Raw genomic sequence first — 19,060 nt, forward strand, 5'->3', positions numbered from 1 at the left:
TGGCAGCCCTCCAATGGTCTGAGGGACAGTGAACTGGCCCCCTGTGTAAAAAGTTTGGAGACCCCTGCCCAAGAGGCTAGCACTTGCCTCCTGGCTAAAACCAGATCTTCCTACTAACCCCCTCCTGGACACTAACTTGTCCCAAATCGCTTGCGAAAGGAGAGTTACGGGCTTAAACTCAGTAGTATCTCTCTGTATCAGGGAAGCACTTTGTCTTAATATCCATGTTCATGGTATGAGGCAAGGAGAAAGAAGCTTAAACGTCCTGATGACCCAGGGGAGTGGTGCCCCGGGAAGAAGACACTGTCATTGAGAAAGCTCACTATGTGGCGGCCGAGGTCACTACAAGTCCTTCTACTGCGTCGCCCCGTTATTACTCAAGTGTCTGCTGTTATGCCGAGAGCCCTGTTTCCTCGGGGAGCTGCTGAGGGGGTTCTTGAGTTTCCTGTGGGTGCAGGTGGGAGGAGGCCACGTGAGTGACCACGGAACACCCACGGGCACAGGGGCAGTGTGCGCGCAAATGAAACACTAACGTTTGCCCTAACCGAGAAGACAGAGTGTTTATCACTTTAATAACAGGCCTGTAAAAACACAGCTGTCTGGGCCCCAATTTCAGAGTTTCTGACTCAGTAGATCTGGTTCGGACCCCGAGAACTGGCATTTCTGCTACGTTCCCAGGTGACACTGTTTGCCATGAGTCTGGGGACTGCACTTAGGTGACCACGGAAGCCGAGCATGTTTTGGAGGAGTTTGGCCTTTATTTTCTTTCTCCCAACCTATGTTCATTTTGAAGGTGCTGAAGCCTCTCTCCAGAACCATTGGGTTTTATCCATAGGGGTGCTCTAGGAAAATCAACCAAAAATCTGGTTTTTCCTGGGGGGAAAACAACCAAGCTCAAAGCAGTGGCAAATTGCAAAATGTGAACTGGTCAACACGTTTAATGAATAAAACTATATTCAAAAGGCTGGTGTATATGAAATTTTCTCCCCTGCAACCCAGGAAAATAACTGCACTTTATTAATACAGAATAATCACATATTTACCTGCTCATGAGACTATCAACTCACTTTTTAATATAAAGAACATAATTATCACTGAAAAACAAAAATGTAGCAACAACATTATTTTTAAAGCATGGGTAATTTTCCTCAGGAAACTTGATATACAGATAGCTAGCTATAAAGCAGCGATTCTAAATTACCCCCTTACATATTTTAAACGGAGCCCGGTACATTTCCCGCCACCTTGGAAACAGGAAGCGGTCTCTAAGGGAATTCCCCTGAGCTGCGTGTTCGCAAGGTGCTGATGGGAACAGTGCAGTTGTTTCCCGTTATTCCTAACAGGCATTTTAAAATAAGCTAAAACAATTCCAAAGTGAATTAAGTCGCTTACCTTTGAGCCTCGCTCATTAAAAATAATTTCAACATCTAAGATTTTACCAAATTGCTGCAAAGAAATAGAAATATTTTATAAGCAAGGAGAGAAATGGAGGAAATCGTATTATGCACATTGGTTATAGTACCCCCCAAGTCAGGATCTTTTCCTCCCCCTCTTTTAATATACAAGGATGTCCATTTTATGTTGTTCTATCATTTAAAAAAATGTACTTGAATCAAGAAAAAATATAACCACACGTGTCATTTCCAAATTATGGAACATCCCACAGTTGAAATATCATAGTAGGGGACCGGGACCAAATGACTGATGGAGAGGTTAATTCTATTGCTCCTTTATTTTTATTTTTATATTTTTTAATATGCACAGCATCGCTTTCCCAGGCACTGAACAGAGAAGGTTAAAAACGGCTCATGTATGCGCCGACCCTCCTGGGCTACTCCACTAATCACTGGAGAAAAACCCTTGAAGTGGGATTTTGGTAGTAAAATCCCAAATAAAATAGGGTGCTGCAGAATTGGGGCCCCAGCCCCCATAAAAGCTAGACCGAGCGGGGCCATGGAAGACACAGACAGTACAGACAGACAAAAGCCGGCTCCCTCCGCGTGGGCACCCACCCAAGTGGAGAAACCAGCGCGGCTGGGATTCGTCCTCTGGCGGAAACTGACTCCCCTCCGGAGGATTCTCCTCGTTGTTAACCAAACAAGCAGAGTTTCGACCATCAGCGCGGATGTGCTCTGTAAGAAGGGAAGGCGACTCCACACGTTCAAGCGGAGGAGCACAGCATCGGATGACAGATCAATTAGTCGTGTACATGACAGCTGCCTGGTTAAATTTAAATTTCAAATCTTTTCAGAGTAAATTATACCCTGAAAATAAAATGGGGACTTACTTATACGTCATAAAACACTGGTTATCTAAAATTCAAATTCCACGAGCCTCTCTTGTATATTTTTATTTGCTAAATCTGGTAGTCCCCGTGAGAAAGGATGTCAAGAGATTCTTGATTTCACGCGTGAAAGAGGTGGAGACGTGAACCCGGAAACCAGAAGCCTCGGAAAATCCAAAATCCTCATCCGTGACCTTGGAAATCCTGTCAGTTCTCTTCAATCACATGAAGTCTAGTGGGCGACGTTTGAGCGCAAGTCGGAGAGGTTTGCACAAAAGTAGGCGACACGGCCCGGGACAACGTAAGGTGGAAATTTTACCCCCGAGCGGAATGAGGGTGAATGTTCAGGTAGTGATTAAAAATTAAACAAGGCGACCTAAAGCGATGCTTCCATCCTCCTTCTCCTCTGTTCTGAGCTTTCCTATTGTTCCCTTTGCTTCTGCAGCAGCGCTTTTTATTGTCTCCTTGATTGTCCGAGGAGATGTATCCCCCTCGCTCTCCCCTGGGGGGAAGCATGAAGCAGCCTCTATGCAGCAGAGGACAGAGTAGTTCCGAGGAAAGGGTAAGAAAGAAATGAAGCACTTGGAACAGATTATGGAGGGCAACAGGCCTGAACAAGGAGCACCAGCTGAACAATGAGCATCAGTCATAGAATGTTGGGAGACCCCTCGAGAGAGCATGTCAAGAGGGTCTTACTAAGACTCCAAGAAAAAAATCACTTGGAATATAGAAAGGCTAGCCACCAAAACATACAAAAATAAATAATCTACCTTACTTGGAAATATATACGCATGCTCTAGTTGAATATCAATATCACTAGCTGCAAACCTTGAAAAATGAAAGTTCTGACTACAAGAAAATGAAACCCAAAGCTTATGTCACCTTGGACCACTAAACTGTGTCCATTACTCAGAACATGTGCCCACCCAAGGGATCATAGGCTTGACTTTTTCTTACTGAACAGAAGTGCTTCTCTACTTCTCAAAGAAGTAGAAGGACAGGAAGAAATCAAGAAGAGAAGGTTTAACTAAGGGAGGAGCTGGAAGGACGCTAGCCTGCGCCAGCAGACCTGGGAGATAGTACTGCCTCTGTTCCAGACCACGGTAAAGCAAATACCACAATAACACCGGTCACACAAAGTCTTGTGTTTCTCAATGCATATCCAAGTTACGTGTACACTGTACTGGAGTCTATGACGTATGCAATAGCATTATGTTTAAGAAATGTACATACCTTAATTAAAAAAACCACTTTATTGGCTAAAAAATGCTAACCGTCATCTGAGCCTTCTGCAAGTTGTAATCTTTTTTGCTGGCGGAGAGGGCCTGACTTCAGAGTTGTAAGAAAACACCCTATCTGCAAAGCACAATGTAGCGAAGTGCAGTAAAATGAGGTTTGCCCATACAATGGAAATACCAAGAAACATGCAGCTAAGTTGCCCTGCAATTTCTGGACACTCTATATAGTCTTTTGGTCAAGAGAGTACTCTTCTACAGAGTGTTCTCAGTGCCCTAGATTTGGGAAGAAAAAAATCATTAAAAACAGAAAAAGAAAATGTTCAGATTTGGGAAATGAAGGGTTTGCCATTGAAAGGTGAACTAAATTTCATAGTGTAAAAAATTCTCCAGCTTTGTGAACGCCTCAGAAGCAATCATTTCGATAGAACCTTAGAAGAGTCAGTCCACGCTGCGGCTATTGTATGTATTTCAGCTAAGATCCTGAGAGCACACACATTAGTGGAATGAGAAGTTTGTAAAGGACTTCTTCTAAAACCACGAAGACAATGTCATCTACAGAACATTCTCTTAAGCAGTCAATACAGAAATACTTCCTTTAAAATAAGATCTGGTTGAGAGAAGAGCCGATTGAAAAGTCATCTTAGCATGTGTCTTTCCCTAAATGAAACGATGACACCATATGCCCCCAAATGGTCTAAAATGTTTGCCTCTTTGGCGGCTGCCATTGGGCTGATGAGTCTCTAAGCCAAGGAAACGAGCCTTAAAAAGAATGCTGATGTCAGCCCCATTTCTGAGACAGTTGTGTGCTATATTTATAGTATCAACAGTTTAATTGGGAAGTTTGGCACTAATGATGTAAACACAGCTGGCACATTTTCAGTTTAAACAGACACGACTCATTCGCAGACATAACTAGCATTTGTTTGCTCAACACCAATGTTCAGTGGTGTTCAACAACGATGCAAAATCCACGCAAGGTGTCTAAGTCGCTGAACCGAGAATGAAATCCAAGAGCTTATAGCTCGCGCATGGGCAAATATGTGCCAGGCATTGGTAGACATTCTCAGATCAAATAATATTTCTCTGAAAAGCCATACAAGATGTTCAATGGCCACAGCATGAAACATGAAAGTAAAGGTTAGTTCGAAGAGTACACAGAGAGGCTAAGAAAAGGCATCATCTGAGTTTTCTTGGAGTTCGCTTCATGTTTAGAATGCAGACATAGGTGGCACTGTGCCTTGTCCAAAAAATGGTTTCACTACTTACAACACCACGTTGATGGAACTCCGGCATTAACATTGAAGGTGCCAACATCTCTATTATTCTCTTACTGTTGGAAAGGTGATCACGGAAGCTTCTAGTCATGTGATCTGTTTTTTTATTTGTTTTGTTTTTTTGGTGACCATAAAGAGACACTTCAGTAGATCATGTTCATGCCCAGGGAGGTCTGCATTTTGATAACAAAAACAAAGGCAGTGACATCAAAGGTGTTGTGCAAATGTGAAACCTGAATTCACTGAGCAACGGTTTCTGAAAATAGTTCTCCAATGGAATGCATTCTATCAGAGGTCCAGATTTATCACAACCACCTCTCTCCTCCCAAACCCGGAAATGCTTACATTTTGAATATTAGGTTAAATAACTTTGCATTCAGGAGCAAGGTATTATGATTGATCGGGTGAAAATCCATACATTCCCTTAATGGGACCTTCAAGAATTCAATGTGAAGGGAGTACAGTCTCAGGAATGATCCCCCAAATGAAGACAGAACTCAAGGAGAAAGTAGCCAGACCAGGGTCAACATTCCTTCTCGTGAAATATCCAGGTGCAACACCCTGATCACCTATTAGATCCATTTGCTCACGCCCTAACCGGTGCTGTGGGTACTGTGGCTACATAACGGCTTGACCAGAGAATGCTCCATCTTAAAAGAAATAAAAAAGAAGGAAATCTACAATGAGCTAGAAGAGTTCTTGACAAGTACTGAAACAAACGCCTCCAAAGGAGGAGAAAGCAACGGATAATGAGTGCACAGGGAAGCAAAGGTCCCCAGGATGGCAACGAGGAGGCACTGAAGCCACAATCACACATAACACGTGAGGCCCTGGTGGTGACCACTAGGCCCACAGAGGCTGCACCCTTCCTGATTGAATGATTTGTGGTTACAGACGTTGTTTTGAACACTGCCAGGTTTTAGGCAGTTTGAGAAAGGAAGCTGCTTTTTCGTCTTGTTGTGTTTTGAGTGTGTAATCCTCCTGGCATATATATATTTATTAATTTTATGTACTGATTGATTTTTTGGGGGGGGGAAGACAGACAGAGAAAGAGAGAGAGATGGATTTGTTGTTTCATTTATTTATTTAAGCATTCATTGATTGAGTCTTGTATGTGCCCTGACTGGGATCCAACCCACAATCTTGGTGTATTGAGATGATGCTCTAACCAACTGAGCTACCTGGCCAGGGCTCCCCCAGGTCATATTTATGAAAAGAGACAAAGGAGAAAAGCACAGAGATCTTTATGAAGGCGTTTCTCTATCATCACCTTCTACCCATGTGAAGTGACAAAGGCAAAATATACTGACCAAAAGGAGAGAAGCTGTGTCAGGGTGACTTAGAAGACACCGAATTTGGATTAAAATGTAATTTATTCAAGTAAGTATGACCCAAAAGAGGAAACCATGCTTAATTCTCTCAACTAGGGTGTGGGAAACCAATCAGAATAACGGATGCGTTTTAATGTGATTTATGCAACTAGATGCACTCTATCACCGGAATGGGTTTGCCACCACTGACGTCTGGTCAGGAGGAAAGATTTTTTTTTCCTTTAATGTTAAAATTCTATTTCTTCAGAATGATGGTTGTAAGCCAAGGAGGCTACAGAGTCACTGCACAGTCCAGGAATCCATACGTTTCCAGTATTTTTTATGAATGAAACCCATAAAAATCTTGCATATTTTTCTGAATGGACACAGATGCTGTTTGTGACAAAGAAGACTAATTTTAATATTGCCAAATGTCTGCCGTTTTGTTGATTCACAAACAGTAAGTGTATACATCATCTTATTAAACTGACATATTGTCAGTTACTTGACAATTTTGACTTTTACAAAAAGTGGCTGTGAAACCAGTAGGCTTTGGTCAAGTTTTGGCGACTAGTAGTACGATTGATCTTTTGGCAAGACTTTGTTCTGTGCCACCTGCCCGGCCCTGTGAGAGTAGAGAGGTCCCCGTCTTCACGCACACAGGATCCCTTTGTTGAGAGTTTTAGTTGTGAATATTTTGAATGCCTCTCCAACATAGCAGTGTAGCTCTCCAGAAAGTTTCGAGATAGCCCAGAAGACTAGGGAGCAAAGAGCACCCTTCAGGGTGGGAACTAGGGTGTGCTGCAATGAGTGTGACATCATAAAAGAGCACCAGATGGTCACCAAGAGGACCAAATTCAAAGCCACCATCCCAGTGACACTTGAGTGAAGGTGAGCTGAAGAGCAAGACATCTTCCTAACTTGATGTTGCAAAAAGAATCTAATTCCTCTGGCTTCCCATCACTCAAACCTGGCCTCACTGCTTTACACACACTTAATCTCCACTTTAACTTTGAATGCTCTGTACTTTTCAAAGTCATCTTTGACCTGAAAGTGCCGGAGGGTGTCTCTTCTCTGCAAGAGTTAGAGGGCTCAACTCAAGGTTATTACCAAATGAGGGAGATGAAAGTGCAGAAGCTGACCTTTTCTTTTGAAATGTCAGGATTCGAGTCTGGGTATCTTCAATATTAGGGCGCTTGTTCTGCTTTTGTGTCTGATGCGTACTTGATAAACATCGTGCATGTTAAAGAAAGAAAGGGCGCAAGCTAACCCCATGGTCGCAGAGCAATGAGACAGAGCTCCTCTTTCATACGGGGAGTGAGATCTTATACTTTGTCCAGAACTAAGCATTAAAGTTGGGCTTTTCCTTATTCTTTTTGTCATATTTGCATCTATCCAAAACCTCTTAGAAGAAGAATCTCCAGGCAGCCAACCTTTACTCTAAGTCAGATGTTAAAATTGTAGTTCTGGTCACTGAATTCATGGATATTTCCCCCCCAGTGCTGGGATGCCATGGAGAAATAGACTGACTACACTTGCAAACTTGAATAATTTCAAGTGCAGCACAGCTTTGTCCTGTGGTGAAACTGATCCCAAAGATATGGCAAGCTCATCCCTTCCCAAGGAGGACAGTGCAGATACTGTCCAGAATACTCAGTGGGTCATGATGTCCCGTGAGGAAGCAACCCTATCATTTATTTTCTCTGGGTTGGTAGTGACTTCCGGCTGCCTCTGAGTTTCACCATGGTGCCTGGGCAAGGCTGTCATTTTTCATATAAATTTCCAAAACCCTTTTGCATCCCATATATGGTGAGAAAATCACAATAAGAACCTCTGAATCCTCATCACTGATTCCAGGAGAATGTATACCGCAGAACTCAAGTCAGACTTAGAAATCTCTAGCTTTTGTTTTCTTCTTGTCTTTTAAGGAAGCTTAGTTACAACTAGTTATTCTCTACTGCTGCGTCTGACATCTAAGCGCACAGTGCCTGGGAAAGAGTAAGGTGTGCACGAATATATCGTGGTAATTTAGCAACTGCAATAGGGAGAAGAACCAAGGTGAGGCATGATGTTTATTTTAGCCATGATATGGGGTCCGGGCCCCCCTACATTTGGGATCATTAGTGGGCTTGTTTCAACAATGTATTATCTGGGAGTTAATTTTCCATTTCGTATTTCAGTTCCAAATTAGAAGGAGACCGTTTGGCAAAACGGAAACACGGTGGACATATACTCCAAGAAAGTTGTACTAAAATCACAAGAGATTCTAACCACTATATACGCACAAAATCAGATCTAAAATCCACCCACCCCCCATTTTCCCTTTGTAAACATCTCACTCTCGTATTATAAACATCAAGAACTTACATGGAGGGAAGGGCTCTGGGGACCCCAGAGCAGACACTGCAGAGGAGAAGGGCGGTACTTACGCCAAACATTTGTCGGAGGTCCGGGTCCCGGAAGCGGAAGGGGATGTTGGAGACATGCAGCCGCTTGGGCTGGGACTTGTTTTCTGTGTTTTCAGAAGGTTGTGTCTGGGGCTGGCCATCCGTCGGCGCTGCGTCATCTGTCTGCTAAAAGAATGAGAGCGAAGCAAAGAGGTATTGAGTGGACCCAAGTGCTCTTTTCCAAAATGCTTTTGCAGCCCCTATAGGGTAGAAAACTGCCAGAACAGGGGGAAAGGGGCAGGAAGGAACTACCGCCGAGTCGTTTTCATTCATTCAGCAAATGCTTATTGAAATCGATCTGAGTGTCCGTTCTGGTTCTAGGATTTAGCAGTGAGCAAAGCAAAAATCCCTGCCCTCATGGAGCATAATTCTCATAGGGGAAGGCAGCCAATAAATGTGTTGATAAATAAATATGGAGCTGACAGAAGAGATAAACACTAAAGAGAAAATAAAGCAAAGGAAGGGGCTAGTTAGTGCTCGGGATGGGGGTGGGATTTCAACAAACAATCAGAGGGAAGTGTCATCAAGAGGGAGATAATACTCATAAAGGTGGGGGAGGGTATATTCCTTAATCCAGGCTGTTCAAAATCTTAAAATGCCTACGTAATTCTTGAGACTGTGCAGATAAAATATTGGTAAACATACTAAAACATTTGAAAAGGCTATTTGGTATTCTGCATTCAAATAATCATCTGATTAACTTAAGGGTTTTTTCTTTTTTTTTTTCTTGATTATGTAGACCTGTGTTGCCCATTACAATTTACCCCATGTGGCTATTTAAATGTAAACAAATTAAAATTAAATAAAATGTAAAATTCAGTTCCTCACTCACACTAGCCACATTTCAAGTGTTCGGTCACCACATGTGGTTAGGGCGTCCATATTGGACAAGCAGATGCAGACCATCAACATCACTGCAGAACTTTCTGTTGCACTAAGTTGGTATAGACAATGTTATGTTATTAATAAACTCATCTGCCTCCCATTCCACCCTTGCCAAATAAAAGCCTGGATCCCATGCCATTACATTGACACCCATATATAGGCAGGAACTAGGAGAAAAGTCACAGTAATAATTGGTATCATTGTAGCCATTCCCATGTTCTAAGTTCTAGAGCAGGGGTCCCCTAACTTTTTACACAGGGGCCAGCACTGTCCCTCAGACCGTTGGAGAGCCGGACTATAAAAAAAGCTATGAACAAATCCCTATGCACACTGCACATATCTTATTTTAAAGTAAAAAAAAACAAAATAGAGTATTTAAAATAAAGAACAAGTAAATTTAAATCAATAAACTGACCAGTATTTCAATGGGAACTATGGGCCTGCTTTTGGCTAATGAGATGGTCAATGTCCGGTTCCATATTTGTCACTGCTAGCTGTAACAAGTGATATGACGTGCTTCCGGAGCCCTGACGCGTGCATCCCGTGTCACCGGAAGTAGTACTGTACGTGAGCGACGCCACATACAGTACTCCAGGAGCACAGGAATCCTGTGCTTCTCTCACTGACCACCAATGAAAGAGGTGCCCCTTCCGGAAGTGCGGCGGGGGCCGGATAAACGGTCTCAGGGGGCCACAGTTTGGGGACCCCTGTTCTAGAGTTTAAACATTTCAGAGACATGTCCTTTTTAGACTTTCCCTCCAATTAGCACATACTGCCTCTGGGTGGCAGTAGATGCCGTCCACGTTAGATACCTGCTTCTCTGAAACTAAGGTGTAAAACCTATTGGGAGGCCCATGAAACTTATGAGCAAAGAACTGTCCTCACCTACTTATACACTATTTAGAAGCATATAAGTGATAAAAAAAAAAAAAAGAAACTATCAAAGCAGTCAGGTAGGTATAAAATAAGAAAGACAGTTTTACAAAGTGAAATATATTCCAAAATAATGAGCATAACTAGTGATTTTCTCACCAACCCTTGTATTAACTGACAGATTTCATTTATTATTTCATTATTCTCTGCCCTATACACACTGAATTGCATTTTTAAATAGATTTTTATTTATTGATTTTAGAGAGAGGAGAGAGAGAGAGAGGGAGAAAGAAAGGTGGGGGAAGAACAGGAAGCATCAACTAGTAATATTTGCTTCTCTTACGTGCCTTGACCAGGCAGGCCTGGGGTTTCAAACCGGAGACCTCAGCGTTCCAGGTCGACGCTTTACCCATTGTGCCTCCACAGGTCAGGCTCTGAGTTGCATTCCAAAGTCAAGACTTCTAGGCGACTGGCACACTACTCTGCAAGCTGGTTTCATATCAAAAGCCCTACCAGAAGACTCCTTCCACTTACAGGTTCAATGTTGTGATGGCAACAACAATTTTGCTCATGCTTTTGGAATAAGAAGGAAGATGGTGAAAGTAATGAACAACGATAACACTGCATGCCTTATAAGGACCTCTGAAGATTGAACAAAATAACATACGCCTCCTTGGCAGAGTTCTTGGCACATCGTATACAGTCAATAAACGAAGTGTGACGTGATAATGTTTTTAAATGTTGAGATGGAGGTGTAAAAAGCCTCTCTCAGGAATCAGGAATCATAAAGAGACGGTTCTCATTTGCTTATTAAACACCTTTTTACTGAGCAATTACTATGCACTAGACATGGAAATGTCTTTCAAAGCACTCGCAGTTTCCATTTTAGTGCTAGACAAAGAGTTAGAAAAAAAAATCAGCCGTAATATACACCGTGAAGGGCTGGAATGAGCGTGAACCACAGAGGGCTGAGGAAACTTAAATCAGGGTCGCACAGCAGAGTTGGAGTCTCTGCAGGGCTCGCCCACTCTGCAGGTTAAATCTCTTAAGTGGGGTATGTCTAAGGGAAGAGGTGAAGGGGATTGACGAGTGACAGCAGGTGGCAAAGCATTTGCAAAGATGCACAGAGGTGAAACCATGTTCTGGATTCAGGGGAAGTATATATATATATACATGGACCTCACTGTCATGGGTCGGAGGGGCCGTGCATGACGGAGGGGCAGGAGAGCACAGAGCAACAATATATATTTCTTCCTATAGGCTGTGAGGAACCACTTAAGGATCACAGCATGGCGACACTACCAGTGCAAGAGCCATGGTCGGCAACTGACAAATGCCTGTTTAATGGCTGGCTGACTCACTGACTAAATGGGTGAATGAATGGATGACGCGTGTATGGATAAACTGAAGAATGATGGCATGAATGATCAACCTCACCACCTTCAGGTGATCGTCAAAGAGAAAGATCCTAACATGGATACCCAGACAAAACGGGAACCGCGTCTTCTCCGCTGGTAGTGAAACTTAGTTCCATGTCCATGAGATGCAAATGACCTTGAATCACGAGACTGTCACCTTCCAGAGAGGTCAGGGGTTTTAATATTCTTAAGGTGGCAGAAGCAGCTGCTGAGACTGAAACTTACAGTCCACTTTTCCCCTCCTGTTAGAAACTGCTGTTCAAATGCAAATTACAATGAGCTCCTTCTCCTACGGAGAAAGGAAACTTAGATTTGGATTTGTGCAGAACTGCTGGATGTTTCAGCTTAATAAACCTAATTAGGAATTACAGAGATTATGATTAAACATATTAAATGATTAATAGCATTATGCCGCTCATGTGAAAATTAAAATTAATCATCTTTAGTCAAACAAGACTTTGGAGAAATCTTTGTGTTGTTTCCTTTGATAAAAACATACAACGCTCAATTAATCATTTTGTAGCATGCGCATATATATATACAAATGCCCATAAATTGTTATGTAGGAATACCTGTGTGGTGAAAGTAATTTTTAAAGATGACATGTAAAATTTAAAAAAAAAAATACACCAAAAGTGTATCAGACATTCATTGCAGGTGAATGGAGAGGATGTCGGAATCTAGAGGTTTAGAAAGAACAACAGAAAAAAAAAGTTATTTTTCAGACTGAGCATGCCTGGCTATCCTGTGTGATTTCACACAAAAGACTAGATTGTGGTGAGGACCAAATGAACAAGACAGCTACTACACAGCCTCAAGCACGTTTCAGGGTTAGACTTAGAGAGGTGATCATCTCCCTATCAATCTTCTGAAATATTACCATACACTTGGTGGCTTATCGCAACATTTATTCTCTCAAGTTGTGGGGGCCAGAAATCTACAAAGATGTTGCCTTCAGGCCCACGCTCCCTCCTGAGGCTCTAGGAGAGAATCTTTCCTTTCCGCTTCCTACTTCCAGTGGTCCTTTGATGGCATCTCTTCAATGTCTGTCTTCATGGTCATACGGCCTTCTTCTCTTTATGCACCTGGGACTCAAATCTCCCTCTGTCTTTACCTCTTATAAGGACAGTAGTCACTGGATTTAGACCTCCCCCTCAATCCAGAATGAGCTCGTCTTGGGATCCTTCATCATATCTGCAAAGACTCTTCTTCCAAATAAGGTCACATTCACAGGTTTACGAAGGTCAGGGCACGGACATATATTTTTAAAGCCACCATTAAACTAGGACATGGCCATATTTTTTTTAAAGCCACCATTAAACCCACTAGTCCCCTATATACACCAACCACAAGCGATTGTAGAATGAGTAGCTGTTATCAAAGAGTAAATGAATCTCCTACCACGTTAGGCAGCATGTGCGTTGGCCTCAAACTAGGCCCAGTAGAGAAGAGAAGGTTCATTCCTGCCAAAGCTGCCCCAGGCTCCCGTCTGTCTCACTGGCCACTTTAATGAGTACCCAAAAATAGACAGGAGACTTGAGTCTCCCCTTCACCAGCCTCGGGTTGCAGACTGCCAGAATTTCTGCACCTGCCCCTGGGCTGAGAAGCCCTCCACCAGCCTTCCAAAGCCATCAACACTCTCTGAGGACAAGGACTTGTCTGTGGGTTCCCTGAACCTGGCACCTGTATGTCACACATATGGATTAGGCCATTGTAGGTATCCCTAAGAAGCTTAATGAATATTATAGCAAAGAGACAGAGTGAAGTTTCTATGGACAAAAATAAAATAATATGAAAAAGCTAAGAAACTTGCTAGGGGGGACCAAATGTCTAGAATGTATACTTCTGAAAGGCAGGGACTACCTGGTTCATAGGTGCCTTCCCCAAGGCTGGGGCAGGCCAGGTTGAAGGGAGAATGCTTAATCGACCTGTGTCTTTTTTCAAAAGTCATTTTGGCTCTAAAGTAGGACCCAGCTGAATTGGAAACGCACCTCACAACCCAGATTGGGAGATCAGAAGGCCAGCAGTCAGTCTCTGCCCAGGCATCACCGAACAGAGAGGCTGTCATTGGCCCCATTCCCTAAACCAGCTGCCTTGGCGTCTCCGCCCGCCGATTTTCCCTATAGCATGTACGTCTTACCCTTATGCTATATGCTTCTGTGAATGTGTCTAGTGTCTGTCTTCCCTATCAGAGCATATACACTCCGGTTGAGCAAAGACTGGAAGTGCTCACTGTTTTATTCCTACCCCCAGAGCACAGCTCCTCAAGGACGGAACTGTTGACATGACGGGTGGGTCAATTCTTTGATGTGGCGTTATCCTGTGCACTGTAGGATTTCAGAAACCTCCGTGGCCTCCATCCGCTAGATGCCACTGGTATACACCTGAGTTGGGACAACTAAAAGTATCTTCTGAGGTTCAAATGTCCCCTGGTTGGGGAAGGAGCCAAAGTAGCAACAAATGCATTCAAGGGCTGACCCAGAGTACATGCTAAGTTCTCCAGGAAATATCTTGTGGTGTAAATAAATAAGCTTGGTTTTGCTACGACTGTGCGGCATGACTGCTAACTTCCTGTCTTTGGGCCTTTGTTTGCATCTGCATAAAATCAGTTTGTATTCGTCCTAGGCCCTTCAGAGTGGGGTTATGGTATCATAGGCTTTGTGACAGTTAAGTCCTATGCATAAACAAGGGGGCATTAGTGTCATCATCATTTTTATTAATGGTGTCAATAACCATCACTGTGTGCTCTTTATTTCTCAGGCCAGTGGATGCAGAAGACTCAGAGGCAGTGGCCTCATCACACAGGAAAGGCTGCAGGACCCTACATGGACTGAAAGTCTATTAACCTCAAGAGTTGGGTTTCTACTCAGCACTCGATGGAATTTCCCAAATAAGCTCATTAGGATGGCGAAGCCAGCCTGTGCTCTGGCCCAGTTCAAAGGCCCTATTAGGAGGCAGGATGTGTGCCACAGAATTTTTTCCTAATAAACAAACTCCCCAGATATCGGTGTAGGTTATAAACGTTAAGAAAACACCATTGGCGCTTTAATCTCCTGTAGATCACTTAGTGCTTCCGCAAAGACCTTAATAAAGAACTGTGGGGCTCCCTCTGCTATAATCGTTCCTAATTCAATGAATAGCTCTGAGCCACCCAAGGCTAATCCTGGTGAAATTGGATTTTGATATCGACCAATCCAGGGATGAGGGTGGGAGACAATACGCATACTTGTGCAGACATAATACGTCTTTCAGGGTCTGACCCCGCCCCACGGTGTCCGCTCTCTCAGCTCGTGTAGACGTTCTGAGTCCGCCTGCCTGCCATCTCCAGGTATCCCAGCGTGGAAGCACAGGTGAGTCAGTGTGTAGCTGAACACCTCTGAGTTACACTCCAGTTCCATCACTTACTAGCCCGGCTTCATTAACCCTTCTGAGTCTCAGTTTCCTCAGCTGCAAGCAAGAATACAAGATTTCCATCACAGAGCTGTGGGTGGTTCCAAGCTCCTGGTAGTCAGGTAGGTGACTGTCCCAAGGAAGAATGAGGAAAAAGTGGTGAAGTTGTCAGCAGAAATTAGAATTCAGGGAGACACTAGAGCAGGGGTCGGGAACCTATGGCTCGCGAGCCAGATGTGGCTCTTTTGATGGCTGCATCTGGCTCGCAGACAAATCTTTAATAAAAAATAATAATAACGTTAAAAATATAAAAATTCTCTCATGTAAATTCATTCATTTCCTACTGCTCATGTTCATGGTTGCGGGTGGCTGGAGCCAATCACAGCTGTCCTCCGGGACAACACCAAGTTTTTATTGGATAATGCGTAACGTACACGGGTCATTGTATGGCTCTCATGGAATTACATTTTAAAATATGAGGCGTTCATGGCTCTCTCAGCCAGAAAGGTTCTCGACCCCTGCACTAGAGATTCAGAAGTACCGTGTTGAGTATATATGTGATTAGAAGTAAAAGAAGAATTGTATCAAATTATACATGATAATGGATAGCAAATTATATTACCCCCAAAATACAGCTCTGTGGCATAAGGATTATGTTGAGCTGATTATTTTTGAGAAAGAGCAGACACAGGAGAAGCTCTAAAAACAAAGTAGAAGTTACGCTTTTGTGAGGGAAATCTGTTGTTGCAAGGGTGGCTTTTTGGACCAGAAGAGAACAGGATCTTAAATAACAAGAAAGTCTTATCAAAGGAGAAGGCTTAACTTAAATCAGCATAGCAACCTTAGCCTTGTTAACTGTGCTTTACCCAGTAACCTCCCATAAGTGCCCTGACCTCAAAATCTTTTGTCTTTAGCTGGAGATTGTATTTCCGGTGGTGGCAGGGCCACTTCGAGGATTTACTCAGTTTTCCTGGGTATCTCCCATGTATGTAGGAGATATAGATGTTAGTAAACTTGTCTTGTTTTTCTCATACTGTGTGCATGTGTGATGATGGTGGGGTGTGTGTCTCAGCTTAGAACCTGAAAGGGTAGAGGAAGAATTATTTTTCTCCCCTCCTCGATGTAAATTAAAAATGCACGTAGTCACAATGCAGAACTAGATACAGTTCAAGGTTGAACAACACTTGAGAGCAGCCCTATCCAATAAAATAAAGTGGGAGTCACTTACGCAATGAAAGAATTTCTAAAAGCCATGTTTCAAAATAATGAAGAGTAACCTGCGGAGTTCATTTCCAGGATACATATATATATATTTCAATCTAATTTATCAAAAATGTCACTTCAATATGTAAGCAATATGAACAATATCTTACATCCTTTTTTAATTTTTTGTACCAAGTCCTGAAAATCTTGTGACTAATTTGCCCTTACGGTGCATCACCTCAATGTGGACATTTTTTCACTGGAAATACTTGACCTGTATTTAGGCTTTGAAAGATTGAGTTAAATATCCAAGAATTTCAATACATACCTCAAAAGTTTCTGAATTAAGTATCCCTGTTTAAATTAAAGTAAAATCAAACTAAATATTCATACCCCAGCCATATGTCAGGGGCTCAAAAGATGCCCATGACTGGCAGAATAATGACGCTTAGAGATGTTAATGTCTTAATCCCTGGAGTCTGTGAATACATTCCTCTCTACATGACAAAGGGGGAATTAAGGTTGCAGATGGAATTAAGGTGGTTAATCAACTGACCTTAACATAGGGAGATGATCCTGCATTATCTAGCAGGCCAGGTGTAGTCAGAAGGGTCTTTAGAAGTGGAAGAGGGAGGCAGAACAGGAGCAGGTGTCAGAGATGTGACATGCGAAGGACTCAAGCCTCCGTTGATGGCTTTCAAGTTGAAGGAAGCAGAGCATGAGGCCCAAAATGTGGACGGCCTCTGGGAGCCGTAAAGGCAGAGGAAGGGACCCCTAGCCAGAGCCTACAGAAAGGAATATAATCCTGAACACGCCTTGGAATTGGCCTGGTGAGGCCCATGCCAGCCAGACTTCTGACACCCAACACTGTAAGGTAACACACGTGTGTTGTGTAAGCCACTCAGTCTGAGGTCATTTGTCACCACAGCAGCAATGAACTCCCTCATTAGAAAGCATAGGTACAGAATGTTTCCATCACTGCAGAAAGACTTTTTAAAATTAATTTATCGATTGACTTTCAGAGAGAGATAGGAAGGGAAAAAAGAAAGAGGAAAACAACCGATTCGTCGTTCCACTTATTTATGCATTCATTAAATTGAAACTTGTATGTGTCCTGACCAGGGATTGAACCCACAACCTTGGCACATCAGGATAATGTTCTAACCCACTGAGCTACCCAGCCAGGGCTCAGAAAGTTCTATTGGATATAGCTGCTTTCTAGTGTAGTGTCCTGGGGGGATGAGAGCGGAGAACACATTTAAAGTTAAGGAAGAGTGCGGGGGGGGGGGGGGGGGGGGCTTCCATTCTCCAGTGGGGATAGGGTGCTTCACATTGCAGGCTATGGCTGAGAGTCAACTCCATGAACCTAAGTGTTAAGTAAAAAAATAAATAATAATAATGATGATGAAGTAAGTTTGGAATATAACCTCCTTACATGGTATTGTGAGAATTAAAGGTAATATACACCATGTATATCGGACTGGGCCAGTCATGCAACTGGCTCCACCAGTGCGGCAGCTGACTTTTGTTGCTTTATTTAATATAGTTAGTGTTGGTGGTGGTATTTCTCTTTAGACTGTAGATATAAGTTTAGTTTGATTTTACTTCTCCTATTTCTTAATTTTCTTTCTTTTTCTTCTTTCTTTCTCTCTTTCTCTTTCTTCTTTCTTTTTTTAAAATTTTTTTTATTTTATTAATTTTTAGAGAGGAGAGAGAGAGAGAGAGAGAGAGAAGGGGGAGGGAGGAGCAGGAAGCATCAACTCCCATATGTGCCTTGACCAGGCAAGGCAGGGTTTTGAACCGTCAACCTCAGCGTTTCAGGTCGACGCTTTATCCACTGTGCCACCACAGGCCAGGCTCTTTCTTCTTTCTTTTTTATAATTTTTCCACTGATGTGAGAGAGAGAGTGAGGGAGAGGAAGGGAGAAAGAAAGAGGAGTGAAGGGAGAAAGAGAAGCATCAGCTCATTGTTCCACTTAGTTCTGCACTCATTGATTGCTTCTTGTATGTGCCCTGACTGGGGATCGAACCTGCGACCCTGGTGTACTGGGTCAACGCTGTAACCACCGAGCAACCCAGCCAGGGCTCTTAACCTATTTCTGTGGTCACGGACACACTGAAGATTTTATGGAAGTGATGTACCTACTCCCTGGGAGAAAAATGCACATACACCTGCATTTCACATGGCATGTCAGGAAGTTTACTAACTCCCTGAAGGATGCAGAGATGGGCATGGATGCCTGGATAAGCACCACTGCTGGGGAAGGGCATTTATCCCTTCCCTATTGTGAGTTAAAACATTGATGCTGTATACTACCATCCACTGATAGTTTATAAGCCAAGTGTGAAACTACCTATAGGTCCTGGGAAAGAAGATTGAAAATAAAATAGTACTGAGGTCCTACTGTGAGCCAGACATCTTGTCAGGTGTTTTTCATACCATAACAATTTAGAAAAGCTGAGGCTCAGAGAGGTTAAATGGCCTGTCCAAAGTCACACAGCAAAAAGATGGCAGAGCCAGGATTGAACCAAGAATATGTAACTCCATATCCTGGATTCTTTTCAGCCCTCAGTGGTCTCTCGGGGTCCAGGGGAAGATGCTCTGGGAGGTCTAAACGACCTAGGTCTAGAAGACACTTACAAAGTACAGTACTCGGACAGAGGCGGAAGATTCACTGACGTTCTAACTGCGTGCTCTCTGCTTCTGGACTGGAAACGGAATGAGCTTTTCAAATAGGG

The 19,060-nt window shown here is 43.0% G+C and overlaps 1 protein-coding gene across 18 annotated transcripts in view; it reads right to left on the bottom strand.

The window, feature by feature from the left end:
* Nucleotides 1-19,060, bottom strand: part of RBFOX1 (RNA binding fox-1 homolog 1) — a 1,119,122-nt gene that overhangs the window by 125,976 nt on the left and 974,086 nt on the right. For all 18 annotated transcript variants that reach the window (XM_066382662.1, XM_066382652.1, XM_066382653.1 and 15 more), the window contains 2 exons: nt 8,536-8,679; nt 1,393-1,446 (listed from right to left, as the gene is read on the bottom strand). In XM_066382662.1, coding sequence (XP_066238759.1) covers nt 1,393-1,446; nt 8,536-8,679 — 198 coding nt within the window. The remainder of the gene's footprint in view (nt 1-1,392; nt 1,447-8,535; nt 8,680-19,060) is intronic.

The sequence above is a fragment of the Saccopteryx leptura genome, chromosome 4, assembly GCF_036850995.1.
Source record: "Saccopteryx leptura isolate mSacLep1 chromosome 4, mSacLep1_pri_phased_curated, whole genome shotgun sequence".
Lineage (NCBI taxonomy): Eukaryota > Metazoa > Chordata > Mammalia > Chiroptera > Emballonuridae > Saccopteryx > Saccopteryx leptura.